The sequence below is a fragment of the Aquarana catesbeiana genome, linkage group LG05, assembly GCF_042186555.1.
Source record: "Aquarana catesbeiana isolate 2022-GZ linkage group LG05, ASM4218655v1, whole genome shotgun sequence".
Taxonomy (NCBI): Eukaryota; Metazoa; Chordata; class Amphibia; order Anura; family Ranidae; genus Aquarana; species Aquarana catesbeiana.
The window spans coordinates 635,561,834-635,583,100 of record NC_133328.1 but is presented as its reverse complement, the minus strand read 5'-3'; the positions used below and the strand labels follow the sequence as shown (position 1 = coordinate 635,583,100).

The 21,267-nt window shown below is 48.0% G+C and overlaps 1 protein-coding gene across 18 annotated transcripts in view; it reads right to left on the bottom strand.

The window, feature by feature from the left end:
• Positions 1-498: 498 nt before the first annotated feature.
• Positions 499-21,267, bottom strand: part of SCRIB (scribble planar cell polarity protein) — a 278,513-nt gene continuing 257,744 nt past the window's right edge. For 15 of the 18 annotated variants that reach the window (XM_073632382.1, XM_073632384.1, XM_073632385.1 and 12 more), the window contains 3 exons: positions 17,995-18,069; positions 15,646-15,694; positions 499-6,791 (listed from right to left, as the gene is read on the bottom strand). In XM_073632382.1, coding sequence (XP_073488483.1) covers positions 6,610-6,791; positions 15,646-15,694; positions 17,995-18,069 — 306 coding nt within the window. In that variant the 3' untranslated portion in view covers positions 499-6,609. Of the gene's footprint in view, positions 6,792-10,342; positions 10,395-15,645; positions 15,695-17,994; positions 18,070-21,267 lie in introns of all 18 variants that reach the window. The other 3 variants (XM_073632393.1, XM_073632394.1, XM_073632388.1) reach the window with 3 other exon arrangements.

The window sequence follows — 21,267 nt, the reverse complement described above, 5'->3', positions numbered from 1 at the left end:
CTGCTTTTACTTACAGATCTGGCTGTTTTTTCTCCCTGCATTTCAGGGAGAAGAAAGAGCCAGATCTCTGTACAGAGTTCTGTGTGCTTTGATTGGACACAGCCAATCAGCAGATTTTAGCCAAAATCTTTGGCTAAAATCTTGCTGCCAAACTTGCACTGTGTCCAATCACAGCGGGGGGTCGCGTGCATTGGTACCACCAAATAAGTAGGTGCACCACGACGTTCGCAGAACATCTCCTGTGAGCGAGTCAGCAAGCGGTTAAAGCTTATATGAGATTTTAAGGATCATATTTAGATATTTTTAGGGCTTCAGTGTAATGTGTGGACCCCCCCCCCCCCCCAAGCTGTAGAATACTTTGGAAGGATCCTGAGATGACCCCACAGTGGCAGTATCTGTCCACCTGACATACCACTGACTTGGAGCAGGTCATAATTATAGCGTTTATCGGAGATCCTCGATGTACACAGGCTCCGCCCACTCGCAGGACCACAGAGATAATGTAAAGTAAACTTTATTGTTTGTGAGCCACAAAATAAAGTTCTTTGGTTGTACAAATATCACTAGTTACAGCCTTCAGGGCTCTGCGCGGCCCCCGTTTAGTGCTCAAGGGGAGCTGAAGACGGGCCCCCAAAAAATATAGGTCCTCGCCCTTTATGAAGGGAAGGGGGGGGGGGGGCAATAAGCTTGAAAGAATCCATAGAAAACCCCCTGGATGAGGAGGGGAGAACGTTATTCATAAAAGATCTTCCCCACCCCCCCCATCCTCCGCATAACCCGGTCCATGGCAACGATAAGGCACCACACAGGAGCTGGGGCAACGTGGCATCCCCTCTTCAGTGGCACAATGGAACAGTCCGAACTCTTCACGGCGAGGACCCGCCCACTCACCTTACTAATCCTATTATTTAAAAACTAAACTCCAATAGATCAGCACCTGCAACCCTCCACCAGCTGCAATGTCGATATCAGGCTGAGCAACAATGTATCTGCACATTTCCAGCACGGAGCAATTCCTTTTCACAGATCGGAGCTTTAACAGTGTCATATTTCAGGCAAGGTGGGTTTGTGAGTCCAGTGATTTCAGCTTCAGAAAATGTCGTCTCATTCTTGCAGTTAACGGTGGACACAGATAGAAGATTGGCTGCTTAGAAAACATTGATATGGATTGATGGCGGCCATTAGAACTGCATGGATATGAGCTCTACCCAACTGGAATTCTTGATGTATACCAACTATATAACACCCCGCCACCTCTGAAAGCTGACCCCGGGCCACACCCATCACACACACACAGCCATACAACATGCTGGACAGATGTAAAAGGACACCAAGGGGGCGGAGCTCTGACAGAGAAAAAAAGGACAATTCCTTTAAGTGATGGCCTGGCCCTGACCAGCCCCTTTCATTCATTGGATCTCCTTTCTTTCACTCATGGAGGCTCAGCATCACATGTGGGTGTTACCTATGCAAATACAGCCTGCCTAGGAACGCCCACTCCTCCAGACTGACACCCACCAACCCAGACATTTTGATATTTGCATAACTCCTCCCAAGAGCCCGCTCATGGCTTGAAACAGGAAATGGGGGGCTGTTGCAGAGGAGTACTGAGGCAGGGTGCTTGCATAGAAAAGTACAGAGGCCAAGGGATGATGATGATGTCACTGTGTCTAAAATTAAGATATGTAATGAAAATGAAAGTTTTTTTTTGGATGTCAATAGCAGGTTGAAGGGGGGGGGGGGGGGGGGGGGGGTCAAGGAAAAGCAAAATAAAAGCAGCTTTAAAGCTTTGTGAATTCAGATTTTTTTTTGCCTGGTTAGTGCAGTAATGAAATGGTCTCATTCTGGTGTCTTAAAGGGAACCTGTCATGATACATTTCCTTCCAGCCAATGCTACTCCCAGCCACCAATCAGATGTAAATGCAAGAAAGACTACAGCTGGTAAATGAATGCTGCACTCTGATTGGTAGCTACGGGTAACAGACGGTTCCAACATGGCAGGAAACATCAGAATATTTGTGACCATCTGCTGGTCAGAAGGTGAATGTCCCCCCCCCCCCCCCGGACTAGTGACCATCTGCTGATCAGAAGGTGAATGCCCCCCCGACTAGTGACCATCTGCTGATCAGAAGGTGAAAGTCCCCCCCCGACTAGTGACCATCTGCTGTTCAGAAGGTGAATGTCCCCCCGACTAGTGACCACCTGCTGGTCAGAAGGTGAATGTTGCCCGACTAGTGACCATCTGCTGGTCAGAAGGTGAATGTTGCCCGACTAGTGACCATCTGCTAGTCAGAAGGTGAATGTCACCCTGACTAGTGACCACCTGCTGGTCAGAAGGTGAATGTCCCCCTGACTAGTGACCACCTGCTGGTCAGAAGGTGAATGTCCCCCTGACTAGTGACCACCTGCTGGTCAGAAGGTGAATGTCCCCCTGAGTAGTGACCATCTGCTGGTCATAGGATATATGATTGTATTTCTAAATAGTGGCCGTCTGCTGGACAGAGGGTAAATGACTCTGTGTCCCTGGCCTGCGACAGTCCACTGGTCAGAGTGCAAGTAACTCTGGTCCTTGGACCAGACTTCGCTAAACTGATGTCCTTGGCTCTGAGCAGATTGCTGACCATTTGCCATTAGGAGGTCAAATTATTCTGTGCCACTGGCTGTCTACTGGTCAGAATGGAAGTAGATCTGGGTCCTGAATGTGTCCTCAACCAGCGACCATCTGCTGGTCAAAAGGTGAATATGTCCCCGACCAGTGAGTATTTGCCAGACAGTGTATGACTATGTCCCCGACTAGTGACCAGCTGCTGGTCAGAGGATAAACGACTATTTCTGAATAGTGACCGTCTGCTGGTCAGAGGGTGAATGATTCTGTGTCCCTAGCTAGCGGCCGTCTGCTGGTCAGAGAATGAATGATTTTGTGTCTGAGTGCAAGTAACTCTGGTCCTTGGCTCTGACCTGATTGCTGACCATCTGCTAATAGGAGGTCAAATTAGTCTGTGCCCCTGTCTACTGGTGAAAAGGCAAGTAGATCTGGATCCTTGGCCCTGACCTGGCCGCTGATTAGAGGGTGAAGGATTCTGTGCCTCTGGCAACTGACTGCTCACTGGGGCAGAGTGTGAGGTATTTGGGCAGACCAGGCTAATGCTATGTCTTTAGCCCTGACCTGGCTGTTGATCATCTTCTGGTCATAGGATGACTGATTACATGTTCTTGGCCACTGAAGGTCCACTGGTCATAAAGTAACCCACTCAGGGTTGTTGGACCAGACCCAGGTAATGCTATATTAATGGCTCTGATCTGGCTGCTGTTGATCAGAAGGTGAATGATTCAGCACTCTGGTTTAGAAGGCGAATGATTCTGTGTCCAAGGTAAGGGACCATCTGCTGGACATAAGGTCAATGATTTTGTGTCCCAGCAGGAATCACTCTGTTACCTCACTACTGACCATCTGTTGGTTAAAGGGTGAGTGATCCTGTGTCCCCAGCTACTGACCAATCTTCTGGGCAAGGGACAAGTGATTTTATGTCTCTGGCCACAAACCGTCTACTGGTCCAAAGGCAAGTGTGTCCTTAACCCTGACATGGCTGAAGATCATCCCTTCGTCACCAGAAGATTGATCCTGTGTCCCCAGCTACTGATAAATCTGCTGGTCAGGGTCTGAGTGATTTTATGTCTTTGGCCCCAAACCGTCTGCTGTGTTCCTAGACCTGATATGGCTGATGGACATCCCTACGTCACCAGATGATTGATCCTGTGTCCCCGCGGACCAACAGGTGTGGCACCCTGTGTACTTGACAACACCCATTCAGAGAATAAGCTAAAAGCAACTTAAACTACTAGAGAAAAAAAATGTAGACCCAAAGATATCACACATACTCATTTTACTTTTCCCCTCATAATTAGAAAAAAAAAAAAACTCTTCCAGAATCTGATATTTTCAATAAAACATGATATGTGACAGAAGATGAAGCGATGGCAGTGATGTGATGCCCCCTCCCTGGCAGTAACAGACACACAATAGTGCCCCCTAGTCTCTGATCCCCGAACTGCAGTTTGGATTAGAATCTCCGCAGGGGAATATTTTTCAAGGATGGGAGATGATGGTGGGTTGCAGGCATGGAATTTAAGGCTACTGGAACTTAGGAATATCAGTATACAGAAAAACTGCCCCACTCCTCGGATTACACACACTCAGCCAGGGAAGAAAACAAAACTGAGAAGTGTTTTATTCTCCCAGATCTCCCTTTGCAGCTTGATAACAGACTCGTAAGTATGAAGCCTAAACAAAAGCAAGCCCCCCCCCCCCCCCCCCCGCACTCCAGCCTACCACCCCTGCTATCCCCACCAGCTCATCACCAACAAAGACTGGAGGAATGGTGGTAGCATATGATTTTCAAGGGACTTTAGGACTCTGGTCCACTGAATTTCTCACTGCCCCTCCTTTGCCCAAAGAGTCTCACTCCTGATGCATTCTCCAAACTCTAAAATGCATTAAAAAAACAAACAGAGCATGGACAGCAGGACCCACACTTCTTGGATGCGGAAGACGGGCAGGGCCAGATCCTCCCATGGGGTAAAAATAAAGTATGGCTCACTGGCATCTCCCCTAATTGAGGACAGGATGTGATCTTACCCTTTTAGACATAATGCAACATGACTAATATGATTTTTTTTAGATTGTAAGCTCTAACGAGCAGGGCCCTGTGATTCCTCTTGTACCAAATTGTAATGTAACTGTAATGTCTGTCCTCATGTTGCAAAGCGCTGCGCAAACCGTTGGCGCTAAATGAAACCTTTATAATAATAATAATTAATGCTCCTCACACTACATCACCTGAGATGAAGCAGAAGCCGAATTAAAGGGTTGCCCCACCTGAAAACAGACACTGCAGAGGCATTACTTTATCTCTCTTAGAGATGGTTCAATCTCTGCACCTGAAAATTTTTTTAACAAAAGAAACACATTACAGGGCGCTTCTAAAAGCAGTGAGATCAATTTATTATTAATTTTGGACTATACCATTCTGGAGTTTACTCGTTTTGCACTGTAACAGATTTGGTTTATTAAATTTTTAGAACACGTACTAAAAAGATAACACCCCCCCCGCCCCCATTTGATTTTCAATACATTTTACATTAAGAGAATATAGTCAGAGGAGTAAGACTCTGTGGCAGGCGGAGGCACAGTTCAGGAACACAACCAGGCAGAATACATTTTACTTCCCAACCTCTTAATTACTTAAAGCAGGCCTTAAGCGAATGACGTGCCCGCTATTGCCTCCCGGGATATGCATGTCGCATATCCCAGGAGTCATAGCCTTCAATTCATCGAAGGAGGAGGGGGCAGGCCTCTTTAATATGTTTCATAAGGGCTGGCCCCATGGGGCAGAGGAAGAGGATTTTTTTTTTTTTTTTTGTAAAAAATATGAAAATAGATGATTTTACAAAAAGGGGCATGACCCTCAGAGAAGATTTAGAACCGGCAGGGAGGTCGCGGGTTAGCCTTAGAGGATGGGGTCAGAAACTGGTTGGCAAGATCTCCCCCACCCTTCAAGAAACATAGTAGGCCCCCCCAGAGCAACAGGATACCCCCCTCCCCCCCAATGACCTCTGAGAAGGCAGTGAGATCAGATATGTTTCCTGCATACACACACACACGCTATAAATATTCACACCCACTCATAAATATACCACACTCCCACTTCAAATAGCCAGTCCTAACCTGCTCTAAGAACACATACTTCTTCCACCCTCTCACATCATACACTCACCCAGTTCCATTAAAACGCCACGGCACCACAAGCGCCGGATACCTCCCGCCTGGTATCAGGGTGCCTCCTTAGCAGTGAATAAAAAATAAAAGCCTTGGAAGACTTATCTAAGCTACGTAGGTGGGGGGCGGGGGGGCACAGGGTCAGGAAAAAGTCTATCTACTAAAATCTATACAAGTAGTGTGATGAAAATGTGTCAGGGGAGGAATTATATCAACAAAAAAAAGGTTCAGAAAAGCAAAAAAAACCATCCTATAAAATACAGTTTAAAACTAAAAATGAGACAAAGCCAGTTCCCTGCATGTGAATGATAAGCGAGAGATAGATCCCACCACAGCCACCGTAATATGACCAGCAGGTTTGCACATACTAAAAACTTCTCCACCAAGGCTTATGCAGTGCGCGCACGCGCCCCCGGGTCGCTGCGGACAATCTGAGCACCCGACAGTCAATAAAAAAAGGCAAGGGTGCCCCCAGGGCCGCACTATCCAAAGTCTTTACAAACTTGCTGGTTAAACGTTTTCCTAAAAATCCGCTGGCTATCTACGAGTGACTTTTAACACGTTGGCTGCTCATCCTGATTGACGCCAGCGTGCCGATATAGTGAAACTGCCACCCATACAGAGAGTGAAAAGCAAGTCATCACCAGAAGCGAAAATCAGTACACTTCCCTCCACCAAAGCAGGGAAACCCCCAGCAGCGAGCTCTTCTTGCAGTGTCTCTGACCGAGTGCGGCGCGCCTCTTGAGAAGAGAGGGCGCTACTCTGCGCGGCTCAAAGCGCAGTTTTTGTGTAGTGAGTATTCACAGTGCTGGGCTGTGCGCCGAGGTGGCCGTTTATGTGGGGACGGCCGTCTCCAGGCTCCTCCGGGTGTGGCGAAGCTTGCGCTTGTTGCTGTAGTTGGCCATCTCTTCTAACGCGGATGTGTTGGGTGCTGGGATTGGGGGGGCATCTCCATGCTCCTCCTCGGCCTCTTCATTTCCCTCCGGCTGCTCCGCTTCCTCTATACTACATGATGCTGTAGGGAGAAGAAGGAGAACAGGACGTTAGCATGGAGATACTCAACGATGGTTGGCAGAAGGAGAGAAGGAAAAGGCATTTAGACCAATCAAAATAACTCATGTGAAAGATGCCACAAAGACGCCTGATGCTCTGGTGGATGGTTCTCATTAGAAAAATATATCCCCTTTGTGTAAGTCAGTAACAGTGGAAATCCTCCCAAGCGGGCACATCAATGATATGGAGAAAGAGAACAGGGGACCCAAATAGTGAAGTATGTAAAACTGGGTATTCATTTAATAACAACCAAGATAGGAATAGACGGGCACCGGAAGTGACGTCAGGATGCGAGCTCGCTGCTCGCTTTTTGTTTTTATACATCTGCTTTTATGTGAGTACAAATCGTGGTTGTTATTAACCACTTAACCGAGCCTCTTTTTTAGATGTGTTGTTTACAAGTTAAAAACATTTTTTTTGGCTAGAAAATTACTTAGAACCCCCAAACATTATACATTTTTTTTTCTAACACCCTAGAGAATAAAATGGCGGTCGTTGTAATACTTTGTCACACCGTATTTACGCAGCGGTCTTACAAGCGCACTTTAAAAAAAAAAAAAAAAAATACACTTAAATTAAATTAAAAAAAAAAGGCAACAGTACAGTTAGCCCAATTTTTTTTTTTATATTGTGAAAGATAATGTTACGCGGAGTTAATATCCAACATGTCAACGTGTTGCGCCCGCTCGTGAAATGGCGACAAACTTTTACCCTTTAGAATCTCCATAGGCGACATTTAAAAAATTCTACCGGTTGCATGTTTTGCGTTACAGAGGAGGTCTATAGGGCTAGAATTATTGCTCTCGCTAAACTGATCGCGGCGATACCTCACATGTGATTTTAACACCTTTTTCATAGGCGGGCGCTGCTCACTTATGCGTTTGCTTCTGCACGCGAGCTCGGCGGGACAAACGCATTTAAAATTTTTTTTTTTCTTATTTATTTTACCTTTTATTTTTACACTATTTAAAAAAAAAAAGAAAAAAAAATTGTGTCACTTTTATTCCTATTACAAGGAATGTAAACATCCCTTGTAATAGAAAAAAAGTATGACAGGTCCTCTTATATATGAGTTCTGGGGTCAAAAAGACCTCAGATCTCATATTTACACTAAAATGCAATGAAAAAAAAAAAAAAAATTTGTTTAAAAAAAAAAAAAAAAAAAAAAAAAAAAAAAGGCCTTTTAAGAGCTATGAGCGGAAGTGACGTTTTGACGTCGCTTCCGCCCTGCAGTGTCATGGAGACAGGTGGGGGCCATCTTCCCCTCACTCGTCTCCATGCACAGCCACAGGAAGGATCCGGTTGCCTCTGCCGCTGCCGACGGCTCCGGAAAGCGGCGGAGGGAACTGGATCGCGGTGGGCGGGGGCCCTCTCCCGCCGCCGATAAAAGTGATTTTGCGGCGAATCTTGTACCGGACCGCCGACTGAACACGAGGATACCGGGGTTACGGCAGCAGCTAGCTGAGGACGTACATCGGCGTGCGGCGGTCCAGAAGTGGTTAAATAAATGCCCTACATACTTCACTATTTGGGTCCCCTGTTCTCTTTCTCCATATCACTGATGTGCCCACCTGGGAGGATTTCCACCGTTACTGACTTACACAAAGGAGATATTTAATAAGGAGTATTATTCTAATGAGAACCATCCACCAGGACACCAGGCTCCACAGATGATATTTATAATGTTGCCATCCATAAGAAATTCTCAAGGTGACCTACTGCAGGACCCCGAATTTCCGGATTGCCACGGGCTACTTTCACGCTGTTACCTTACAGTGGTAAGGTAAGGAGCCACTGCACACTGAGGTGTGACTGCACTGAAGAGGAAAAACACTAATTCACATTAATACACCTGCACAGAGTGTCAGTTGGAGCCCAACAATGTATTTCTTGCATTGTATCCACCAGCATCTGTTTGACTTATTGCTCATTTTGGACCTTATTCCTTTGTTTTTTGGCACTAGCACTTTATCTTGTTTAGGATATCATGGACCTGGATGCTATTCCTTTGTACTACTATTTGCACCTATATTGTACATTGGGAGTTTACCACCTATGCATTTTTGAGCACTAAGCACTTTAGATTGTTTATTATCATTTGCACTTATACTGTGTCTTTTGGAGTTCATCTCCTTTATGAATTCGAACACTCAGCACTTTATAGTAGTTACTTTTACCTGTTTGCTATCACTTTAGAGCGCAGCACCAACTATTGATTTTATTAATTTCTTCCTTGGCTAGTGATTGACCGTTCCGGTGTTTGCTGCAACTAAGTGCCCTACCCTTCCTGGTTCAGGTAGCGCGGGAATATTCATTTTATCTATCTAGGAGACAGGTGGTGTTCTGTAGTTCTGTCTTAGAGCTAGAGTTGTTATAGGCAAAATGAAGGAAAAGGCCAGAAAAAGAAAAAGGAAAAGAAAAAGAAAAGGAAAGAAAAGAAAAAGAAAGGAAAAGAAAAAAAGGAAAAAGAAAGGAAAAGAAAAAAAGGAAAAATAAAGGAAAAGAAAAAAGGAAAAATAAAGGAAAAGAGAAAGGGAAAAAAAAATAGGACAGAAAAAAAAAAAAAGAAAACAAAAAGGAAAGGAGAAAAAAAGAAAAGGAAAGAAAAGGAAAGGAAAGGAAAAGAAAAAAGGAAAAGGAAAAGAAAGGGAAAAGAAAAGGAGAAAAAAAAGAAAAGGAAAAGAAAAAAGGAGAAAAAAAAGAAAAGGGAAAAAAAGGGAAAAAGAAAAAAGAAGGAAAAGGACAAGTAAAAGAAAGGAAAAGGAAAAAGAAGAAAGGAAAAGGAAAAAGAAGAAAGGAAAAGGAAAAAGAAAAAAAAGAAGGAAAAGGAAAAAGGAAAAGGAAAAGGTAGAAGGAAAAAAAAATAAAAATAGAAGTAAAAGGGAAAAGGAAAAATACCATCACCTACTAGGATTGGTAGGCTGCAATATATCACATTTTTTGTTCTTGTTTTAGATGTTGTAGGTCAGATCACAAGGTGTATGACCAGTTTTTGGGTGGGGATAAAAGCAATAATTGCATTTTTTAAAATATAAAAATCTGTCAGAAATTAAACCACAAGAAAAATGGCAAAATACTAATTTCAACCTTTGATAATCAGGCCCCATGGTGAGAAGTGGAAGCGTTGACCAGCATACAGGCCAATTACACCTCACAGGAAAATAGGACTTAAATGTCATCTTGATCTTTTGTTTCACTTGCTGGCTCAGAAGAGTGAAGTCAGAACTCGAGTTGCAAGTACTAAATAAAGTGTTCTGAGCCGACACCTGGAATTAGAGCAGAACTCACGACACCTAAATCATGATCCTTCTTGCTCTTCCAGTGTCAGCCATGTCTGGACAGATGATGCGACACAGAACCAATTGCTGAGCTATATTTGGATTGCAATAGGCAAACAACTCCACTTTTACCCCCTCAAACATCACAGGCAGTTGGTTAGTTTGTGTGTTTATAGAGCTGTTAAGTTCACACCATGCCTGAACACACCAAACAACGGTAATGCAATACTCCTACCCAGAATGCAGGGCTGCCAGGATGGAGAGAGGACGGGCGGGAGGGGATCAGTCTAGAGCAGAGAGCAGAGTAAAGAGATTATTAGGAAAACAGTGAGAAGGCTAAGGAGATCTGCTGACCCTTCAGGAGCCATTCCTACAGAATAATCCATAAAAGATGAATTCCAGTGTGAGAAGAACCTGAACTGTATACCTGAAAACCATGTAGAGGTCTGTAATTTTTATCATAGGTACTTTTCAACTGAGAGAGATGGAATCTAAAACAAAAATCCAGAAAATCACATTGTATGATCTTTAAAAATTGAATTTGCATTTTATTGCATGACATAAGTATTTGATACATCAGAAAAGCAGAACTTAATATTTGGTACAGAAAGCTTTGTTTGCAATTGGATCTATCATACATTTCCTGCAGTTCTTGACCAGGTTTGCACACGCTGCAACAGGGATTTTGGCCCACTCCTCCATACAGACCTTCTTCAGATCCTTCAGGTTTCGGGGCTGTCGCTGGGCAATACGGACTTTCAGCTCCCTCCAAATATTTTCTATTGGGTTCAGGTCTGGAGACTGGCTAGGCCACTCCAGCACCTTGCGTTGCTTCTTACAGAGCCACTCCTTAGTTGCCCTGGCTGTGTGTTTCGGGTCGTTGTCATGCTGGAAGAACCAGCCACAACCCATCTTCAATGCTCTTACTGAGGGAAGGAGGTTGTTGGCCAAGATCTCGTGATACATGGCTCCATCCATCCTCCCCTCAATATGGTGCAGCCCCAAAGAATAATGTTTCCACCTCCATGCTTCACGGTTGGGATGGTGTACTTGGAGTTGTACTCATCCTTCTCCAAACACGGCAAGTGGAGTTTAGACCAAAAAGCTCTATTTTTGTCTCATCAAACCACATGACCTTCTCCCATTCCTCCTCTGGATCATCCAGATGGTCATTGGCAAACTTCAGATGGGCCTGGACATGCGCTGGCTTGAGCAGGGGAACCTTGCGTGCGCTGAAGGATTTTAATCCATGATGGCGTAGTGTGTTACTAATGGTTTTCTTTGAGATTGTGGTCCCAGCACTCTTCAATTCATTGACCAGGTCCTGCCGTGTAGTTCTGGGCTGATCTCTCACCTTCCTCATGAATACTGATGCCCCACGAGGTGAGATCCTGCATGGAGCCCCAGACCGATGGAGATTGACCGTCATCTTGAACTTCTTCCATTGTCTACTAATTGCGCCAACAGTTGTTGCCCTCTCACTAAGCTGCTTGCCTATTGTCTTGTATAGCCCATCCCACCCTTGTGCAGGTCTACAATTTTATCCCTGATGTCCTTACACAGCTCTCTGGTCTTGGCCATTGTGGAGAGGTTGGAGTCTGTTTAAGTGTGTGGACAGGTGTCTTTTATACAGGTAACGAGTTCAAACAGGTGCACATAATACAGGTAATGAGTGGAGAACAGGAGGGCTTCTTAAAGAAAAAATAACAGGTCTGTGAGAGCCGGAATTCTTACTGTTTGGTAGGTGATGAAATACTTATGTCATGCAATAAAATGCAAAGAAATGATTTAAAAATCATATAATGTGATTTTCTGGATTTTTGTTTTAGATTCCGTCTCTCACAGTTGAAGAGTACCTATGATAAAAATTACAGACCTCTACATGCTTTGTTAGTAGGAAAACCTGCAAAATCGGCAGTGTATCAAATACTTGTTCTCCCCACTGTATATCTGTACCTGGGGAGTGAACTAAGGCCACAATAGTGATCCTGCCACTGCCACCAGGGACAGGACCTATACATTGTGCAGGGAAAACACTTACCTGCTTCTGTCCCCGATGAAAGTGCTGCAGAATGTGTTGCCAGCAAGGGTGACACAAGCAGGAAGATTGAAGAGGAACTTACTGTAGCTGCTGATTTTTAAAAATCCAGTACTCAACAGTGCCTGGGGTCCAGCGCAGTCTTCCTGCAGCCAGTTCTTTACCGCTGTGGGTCCCCGCACCACCATCTTGGATACAGGAGCTAGCCGTTTCCTCCTGTGGAACTACAGCAGGCTGCCCAGGTTCTTTGTGGATGGTCTTAGAGCCTCCTGGAACATCAGACGTGTCCCAGGGGGCTGCGGGAGGGGAAGGGCAGGGGATGCAATCCTCATCTTTGGGAGGATTGTGGAAGTGGGAACAGATACTTGCTTCACCCATCTTTACAAACCCCTACCCATGACTCAGTCATAAGTTGGGGGAGGGAGCAGACCTGCTGGACATCACTTTCCACTGCTGGCAGGTCCTCATCAGCATCAGGATCGCATAAGGACCTTTTCATTGTGGCTGTTATTGGTCACAGTCAAGAATTCCACCCAGCTTCTGAGGCTCCCACTGCCCAACTTCTAGGAGCTTCTGAGGCTCCCACTGCCCAACTTCTAGAAGAAGCGATCAGCACTATCAGCACCATAGGATTCTATCTGCGTGTCTCCCCGATGCTTGTGTGGCTTTCCTCTGGGTAATCTAGCTTCCTCCCACAGTGTGGAGACTTGCTGGGAGGATAATTAGCTCCTATCTAAATTGGGCCTGGTATATTTGTGAGATAGGGATGTTAGATTATAAGCTCCTTGGGGGCAGAGACTGATGTGAATGTACAGTATGTAAGCTGCAGCATAAATTGTTGCCACTATATAAATGCCTGTACTATCACATGGTGACAAGTAACATCCCTTCTGCTAGTCCCCTTTTAAACACAGTTAAAAAAATATTTAAAGCAGAAGTATGGTTTTTTTGAAAAAAACAAAAACAAAAAATGAATATCTATACTCGCCTCCATGCTGCAGCTGTCCCACATTGGCTCCAAGGCTGGCCATACATTATGCATATTTCTTTCCTTAAAAATAAAATTGCTCGCTGTTCCCATCAACACTGATTGCGCTATTGTATTCTGACAGCGGGAGGTTTACCCAGCGGCAGCGATCGTTACGAAAAAAAAAAAAAACCCAACAGGTTGGTTGACTTCAGTACAGTCAGCCTGCCCCATAGATGGATCGAAATTCAGCTAGCTCCAGCTGGACTGGCTAAATTCTGATCCGTCTATGGCTGGCTTAAGATCTTAAGACTTCTTGGTCTGCTTGGAGCAGAGAACAGTGACTTGTCAGTCAACGCTATCCCCTGTACTCCTCCAGTGCTCACTGGAGAGCTGGGCTGTGTGGGTTGGCCGGCGCAGCCACGTGCTGAGAGGCAAAATCAGCTGTCAAACAGTTGAGATGGATCCCAACAATGTTGTCAGGATCCTTCCAGATGGTAACAGGTGTATTAGCGCTTCCACCTTCTCAATTCTCAGCTTCACCCGGTGCTCAAACTGTCAGGCTGCCGTTGCCTCTGTATAGCATGAATCACTGGAGTAAGAGTTGGCACTGGGGATAACATCAGCTAGTGGTCTTCCTTTATTGAAAGAACATTAACAGCAGCTGTAAAACAGCCCAACGCGTTTCGGTTGCAAGGCCTTAAACGGGTTGTAAACCCTCAATGTTTTTCACCTTTAAGGTGAAAAACCTGCATTAAGGTGAAAAACCTTCTGTAGTGCAGCAGCCCCCAGAGCCCCCCTTTCACTTACCTGAGCCAGCGACGAGAACGAGCACACCAGCTCCAGCCAGTGTCTTGGGTCCTCATTGAATAGATTGATAGCAGCAGGAACCATTGGTTCAATCAAATCCAATGACGCAGGGCCGAGTCCTGCTGTCTGTGTCAATGGACGCAGCAGCAGGACATAGGAGCACGCCCGCACGAGTGCCCCGAGGGAGAGCGCCTCTCCAACGGGGCGCTTGAGAAGAGGAGGAGCCAGGAGCGCCGCTGAGGGACCCCAGGAGAGGAGGATCGGTGCCACTCTGTGCAAAACCAACTGTACGGAGGTGCATTTTTTTTTTTTTTAAAAACAAAGCTTTACATATCCTTTAACCACTTAAGGACAGAGCCTCGTTTTGAGATTTGGTGTTTACAAGTTAAAATCATTTTTTTTTTGCTAGAAAATTACTTAGAACCCCCAAACATTATTAAATATGAGACCTCAGATCTCAAATATACATTAAAATGCAATAATTAAAAAAAAAGAAAAAGAAAAAGAAAAAGAAAACAACAACAAAAAAGTCCCTTTAAGAGCTATGGGTGGAAGTGACGTTTTGCCATTGCTTCCGCCCTGCAATGGTATGGAGTTGAGTGGGGGCCATCTTCCTCTCACTCAGCTCCATACCACAGACCGAGAAGGATCCGATCGCCTCTGCTGGCGGCTCTGGTAAGTGCCGGAGGGCACCGGAGTGCGGTGGGAGGGGCCCCTCTCCCGCCGCCGAATCCGCCACAGAGACCACTTTTATCTGAAAGCCGAACGCCCGCTGAAGAAGAGGATACCGGGGTTATGGTAGCTAGCTGCTGCCATAACAACGATAATCCTCTTCAAAGTGCCGACGTATAACGGCGGGCGGCAAGTGGTTAATGTTTGTTACCCAAAAAAAATAAAAATAAAAAAAATTGATCCTGTTCCCTTAAAGCATGTTATGCAGCACAGTGCTTGTGTTGTGTAATTTGGCCCCTTCTATCACCTGAAATACCTGGCTGATCCTGCCGGGTTCTGCCCTCCTCTCTGTAAACTGACCGCGGTTTATCATGGCTGCTGAGCCCCGACACATAGTTAGTAGTAAGGTTGAATAAAGACACCAGTCCATCCAGTTCAACCTGAGTGAGTGTGGGTCTACAACCCTGACCCTTGTCCCTAACCCTGAACATCGCACACTCACATCAGTCCCTACCCTCAATCCAAGGTCCCCATTCATATACTAGGGCCAATTTTGGACAGAAGCCAATTAACCTACCAGCATGTCTTTGGAGTGTGGGAGGAAACCGGAGTACCCGGAGGAAACCCACGCAGGCACAGGGAGAACATGCAAACTCCAGGCAGGTAGTGTCGTGGTTGGGATTCGAACCAGCGACCCTTTTTTACTGCTAGGCGAGAGTGCTAACCACTGCACCACTGTGCCGCCCTGACACCATGGTCAGTTTACGTGCCTCCATCATCCACAGCTCTTCTCTGTCCTTTCACCCCTCTCTCCCTGCTTGTCAGCTGTGTGTCATTTCTTCCCACTTCCTCCTTCAATGCAGCTCGAACCCAAAATTGGGTTTTGCCCTTTGGTTTTGCTCAAGGCATCTTGGCGAAGGGCAGGGCAGTAAAAGCACACCTCAACCATGGGGTTTTACCACTCCCAGACCAGACGTGCCTAAGGGGAGACAGCAGTGTTACACCGGCATATCTATTCATCACGGCCATATGGGTGTTCCACTACCCTCACCTGATGTTCGTCCATCCTCGTACTTCAGGCCCGGCGTTGTGTCAGGGGACTAGATACGGGAGACAGATAAATTTGGATTACAGCGGGAACTCATGATACATACATAACACTCAGTACAAAGCATGCAGCAAGGTTTATATGCATTATCACACACTTCAAGCAAAGAGGAGACCTATTCCCAGCACACAAAGCATAGGGGGGATAAATGACCAGTGTGGTGGGGCCTGAGGAGGACAGACGGGAGCCGCCTAATACCACGTTTACTTTCCAATCCCAGGAAATGTGGTTGGAGATTCATTAAAATTCGTTAAGCGGCCCTGTGAGCTGGGAATAAGGAGTGCGTCGGGCGGGGCCTGGAAATATCTGTGCACAGAGCAAGACAGAAGTTTGTGAAATTATTTAAAGGGAAACTATAGCCAACTATTGTATATCTCAAGTCACTGTTACAATGACCTGATAATATGTCATAATAATGCCTATATATGTTTTTATAATACTTCCTTTTCTTATTGGGTTATCAGGTTATTTTTATCTTGTCCCATTAGGGAGATTTCCTTCCACTTCCTGTCCTAAAGATGCAGAAGGAAGCGAAAGGAAATCTCCATTAAAGGGAGATGAAGGTTGAAAGATTTTCCCTCAACGCTTGTTCCAGTGACAACTGTAAGGGCTCATTTATTGTGGGCTCCATGCAGGCCTGTGTTTTGCAGATGCACAGATGTTGTGTGCATCCCCATGTTGGCATCCCATTCATTTCTATTGGGAGACACGGCTGCACGGACACAGCCGCTGCGTCCTAATATGGCATGCGGGTAAGGGTCCCCGAATGCACCCCCGTATGCATTTGGGGACCCACACTCACCTGTATGTCATATTAGGACACAGCGGCTGTGTCTGTGCAGCCACGTGTCCAGATAGAAATTAATGGGACGCCGGTATGGGGCTGCATGTGACACCAATGCATCCCCCATGACGGCGTCTTATTCATTTCTATTGGTACACGTGGCTGCACAGACACAGCCGCTGTGTCCTAATATGCCATGCAGGCGAGGGTCCCTGAATGCACTCTGTACGAGTTCGGGGACCCGCCGCACTCACCCGCAAGTCATGGAGACCGCGACCCGCATGGAGACGACTTTGTCGGTGCAGCCGCATAACCCAATAGAAACAAATGGGACTGCATGTAATGCCTGTGCATTCCCATGCCGAGAAAACGAGGACCTGCACGGGACCCGGAGTAAAGCAACCTGTGTGAATGAGCCATAAAATGTAAGATTTCCCATCACTTTTTGTCCCTGTGATAATGGTCACTAGGATACAAGGAGAGGATGAATCTACCCCTGAGGGGGCATAGACTGCAGTAATATCTTGAAAGAGGGTCTTATCTTTATCAACTCCATCCAAAACAAGAACAAAAAAAAAAAAAAAAAAAAAAAAGGGGGAGGGGGGCGGCACATACACTTTAATCCTCTAGCTTCAGTATGATGATTTTGGGGCCTTCCATTGAGAAAAGCAGGAAATGGCTGATGGTCAATGCTGATGATGATAATGATGTTTTCTGAGAGCGTTGCTAAAATAAAGCGGCTTTCAGAGTTATATGCTCCATTCCAAAGAAGAACAGTTCCACCACAAAGCCATATTTAACTTTATGAACTGACGGCCAAAATTATCATGGGATAAACTGACAGCTTTAAAGTAACTCATCCATCCTAGTGGATTGGGTCTAGTGTTTGCCATTTCCAAGCAGTCTGGCAGACTCCAACTGAGAGTGGCACATTAAAGAGTAGTCACCGTGCAAATATAGCAAACAGGAAGCACAGCTTGCTTATGTAAAATACATAACGCAGATAAAGTGGCCCCTCATTCGACTATAAAATGACAGGTTATATATATATATGGCAGCAAGGCCTGCAAAATAGTAATATGCACAGATGGGTCGCTGACATAACTCAAAACCTGACAAAGTGCTATAGGTTCCCTTTAATAAGCACAAAGTTAAAAATCATGGGCAGTAACCACAGTGACCAACCTGAAGACCGACATCTGATTGTTGGTTGGTTGCTATAAAATGCAGCACTCTGACCTATGAGAGCTTGTGTGCCTCCATAATGCAGATGACCTTACTATGGGAGGTGTGATAGAGGAGCATACGAGATATAATACACAGATAGGAGAGGCCCTCACCACACCGTACAAGGCCAACAAAGAAACCAACAACACCCTCCACTCCCCCCCCCCCCAATCACCAAAGCACAATGCACCACAAACAGACCCGATACTGAGAGACTCCGGTGTTCTAGCCAGACAGAGATAGGCTGCCAGCCGGGTCATGTGACAGCATGCAGACGGTACCTGAATCTCATATACGGGTTTGGAAGACGGAATAGCAGCAAATTGTCTGTAGTCAAACTTCTTGTCTGAGTGAGACTGGAAAGCAGAGCAAGGGGGTAAGAAAGGCGATAGAGAGCAAGGCAATGGGTAAGAGACACAAACACAAATGAGAGCTACACACTGGACAAAACAAGGGCAATAAAGCCAAAGAGGAAGCGAGAGAGAGGAGACAGAACAACGAGCCAGAGAGCGAGAGAGAGGGGACAGAACAACGAGCCAGAGAGAGAGCGAGAGAGAGGGGACAGAACAACGAGCCAGAGAGAGAGCGAGAGAGAGGGGACAGAACAACGAGCCAGAGAGAGAGCGAGAGAGAGGGGACAGAACAACGAGCCAGAGAGCGAGAGAGAGAGGGGACAGGGCAACGAGCCAGAGAGAGAGAGCGAGAGAGAGGGGACAGAACAACGAGCCAGAGAGAGAGAGAGAGAGCGAGAGAGAGGGGACAGAACAACGAGCCAGAGAGAGAGCGAGAGAGAGGGGACAGAACAACGAGCCAGAGAGAGAGCGAGAGAGAGGGGACAGAACAACGAGCCAGAGAGCGAGAGAGAGGGGACAGAACAACAAGCCAGAGAGAGAGCGAGAGAGAGGGGACAGAACAACGAGCCAGAGAGAAAGAGCGAGAGAGAGGGGACAGAGCAACGAGCCAGAGAGAGAGCAAGAGAGGGGACAGAGCAATGAGCCAGAGAGAGAACAAGATAGGGGACAGTGCAACGAGCCAGAGAGAAAGAGTGAGAGAGAGGGGACAGAGCAACGAGCCAGAGAGAGAGCGAGAGAGAGGGGACAGAGCAACGAGCCAGAGAGAGAGCGAGAGAGAGGGGACAGAGCAACGAGCCAGAGAGAGAACAAGAGAGGGGACAGTGCAACGAGCCAGAGAGAGAGAGAGAGAGAGAGAGAGCGCGCGAGAGAGAGGGGACAGAGCAACGAGCCAGAGAGAGAGAGCGAGCGAGAGAGAGGGGTCAGAGCAACGAGCCAGAGAGAGAGAGCGAGCGAGAGAGAGGGGACAGAGCAACGAGCCAGAGAGAGAGAGAGAGCGAGCGGACAGAGCAACGAGCCAGAGAGAGAGAGAGAGAGCGAGAGAGAGGGGACAGAGCAACGAGCCAGAGAGAGAGAGCAAGCGAGGGGGGACAGAGCAACGAGCCAGAGAGAGAGAGAGGGGACAGAGCAACGAGCCAGAGAGAGAGAGCGAGCGAGAGGGGACAGAGCAACGAGAGAGAGAGCGAGAGAGAGGGGACAGAGCAACGAGAGAGAGAGCGAGCGAGAGAGAGGGGACAGAGCAACGAGCGAGAGAGCGAGCGAGAGAGAGGGGACAGAGCAACGAGCGAGAGAGCGAGCGAGAGGGGACAGAGCAACGAGCCAGAGAGAGAGAGAGAGAGCGAGCGAGAGGGGACAGAGCAACGAGCCAGAGAGAGAGAGAGAGCGAGCGAGAGGGGACAGAGCAACGAGCCAGAGAGAGCGAGAGCGAGCGAGAGCGAGAGCGAGAGCGAGCGAGAGAGAGCGAGCGAGAGAGAGCGAGAGCGAGCGAGAGCGAGCGAGAGCGAGAGAGAGCGAGAGAGAGCGAGAGAGAGCGAGAGAGAGCGAGAGAGAGCGAGAGAGAGCGAGAGAGAGCGAGAGAGCGAGAGGGGACACAGCAACGAGCCAGCGAGAGGGGACACAGCAACGAGCCAGCGAGAGGGGACACAGCAACGAGCCAGCGAGAGGGGACACAGCAACGAGCCAGCGAGAGGGGACACAGCAACGAGCCAGCGAGAGGGGACACAGCAACGAGCCAGCGAGAGGGGACACAGCAACGAGCCAGCGAGAGGGGACACAGCAACGAGCCAGCGAGAGGGGACACAGCAACGAGCCAGCGAGAGGGGACACAGCAACGAGCCAGCGAGAGGGGACACAGCAACGAGCCAGCGAGAGGGGACACAGCAACGAGCCAGCGAGAGGGGACACAGCAACGAGCCAGCGAGAGGGGACACAGCAACGAGCCAGCGAGAGGGGACACAGCAACGAGCCAGCGAGAGGGGACACAGCAACGAGCCAGCGAGAGGGGACACAGCAACGAGCCAGCGAGAGGGGACAAATCAACGAGCCAGCGAGAGGGGACACAGCAACGAGCCAGCGAGAGGGGACACATCAACGAGCCAGCGAGAGGGGACACAGCAACGAGCCAGCGAGAGGGGACACAGCAACGAGCCAGCGAGAGGGGACACAGCAACGAGCCAGCGAGAGGGGACACAGCAACGAGCCAGCGAGAGGGGACACAGCAACGAGCCAGCGAGAGGGGACACAGCAACGAGCCAGCGAGAGGGGACACAGCAACGAGCCAGCGAGAGGGGACACAGCAACGAGCCAGCGAGAGGGGACACAGCAACGAGCCAGCGAGAGGGGACACAGCAACGAGCCAGCGAGAGGGGACACAGCAACGAGCCAGCGAGAGGGGACACAGCAACGAGCCAGCGAGAGGGGACACAGCAACGAGCCAGCGAGAGGGGACACAGCAACGAGCCAGCGAGAGGGGACACAGCAACGAGCCAGCGAGAGGGGACACAGCAACGAGCCAGCGAGAGGGGACACAGCAACGAGCCAGCGAGAGGGGACACAGCAACGAGCCAGCGAGAGGGGACACAGCAACGAGCCAGCGAGAGGGGACACAGCAACGAGCCAGCGAGAGGGGACACAGCAACGAGCCAGCGAGAGGGGACACAGCAACGAGCCAGCGAGAGGGGACACAGCAACGAGCCAGCGAGAGGGGACACAGCAACGAGCCAGCGAGAGGGGACACAGCAACGAGCCAGCGAGAGGGGACACAGCAACGAGCCAGCGAGAGGGGACACAGCAACGAGCCAGCGAGAGGGGACACAGCAACGAGCCAGCGAGAGGGGACACAGCAACGAGCCAGCGAGAGGGGACACAGCAACGAGCCAGCGAGAGGGGACACAGCAACGAGCCAGCAAGAGGGGACACAGCAACGAGCCAGCGAGAGGGGACACAGCAAGGAGCCAGCGAGAGGGGACAGAGCAACGAGCCAGCGAGAGGGGACAGAGCAACGAGTCAGCGAGAAGGGACACAGCAACGAGTCAGCGAGAGGGGACACAGCAACGAGTCAGCGAGAGGGGACACAGCAACGAGTCAGCGAGAGATGGGTGACGGAGCAACAAGCCAGAGAGTGAGCCAGCGGACAGAGCAATAAGTCAGAGTGGGATTGGGGACAGACAAGTAAAAGTGAGGTAACAGTGCAACAATCACAAA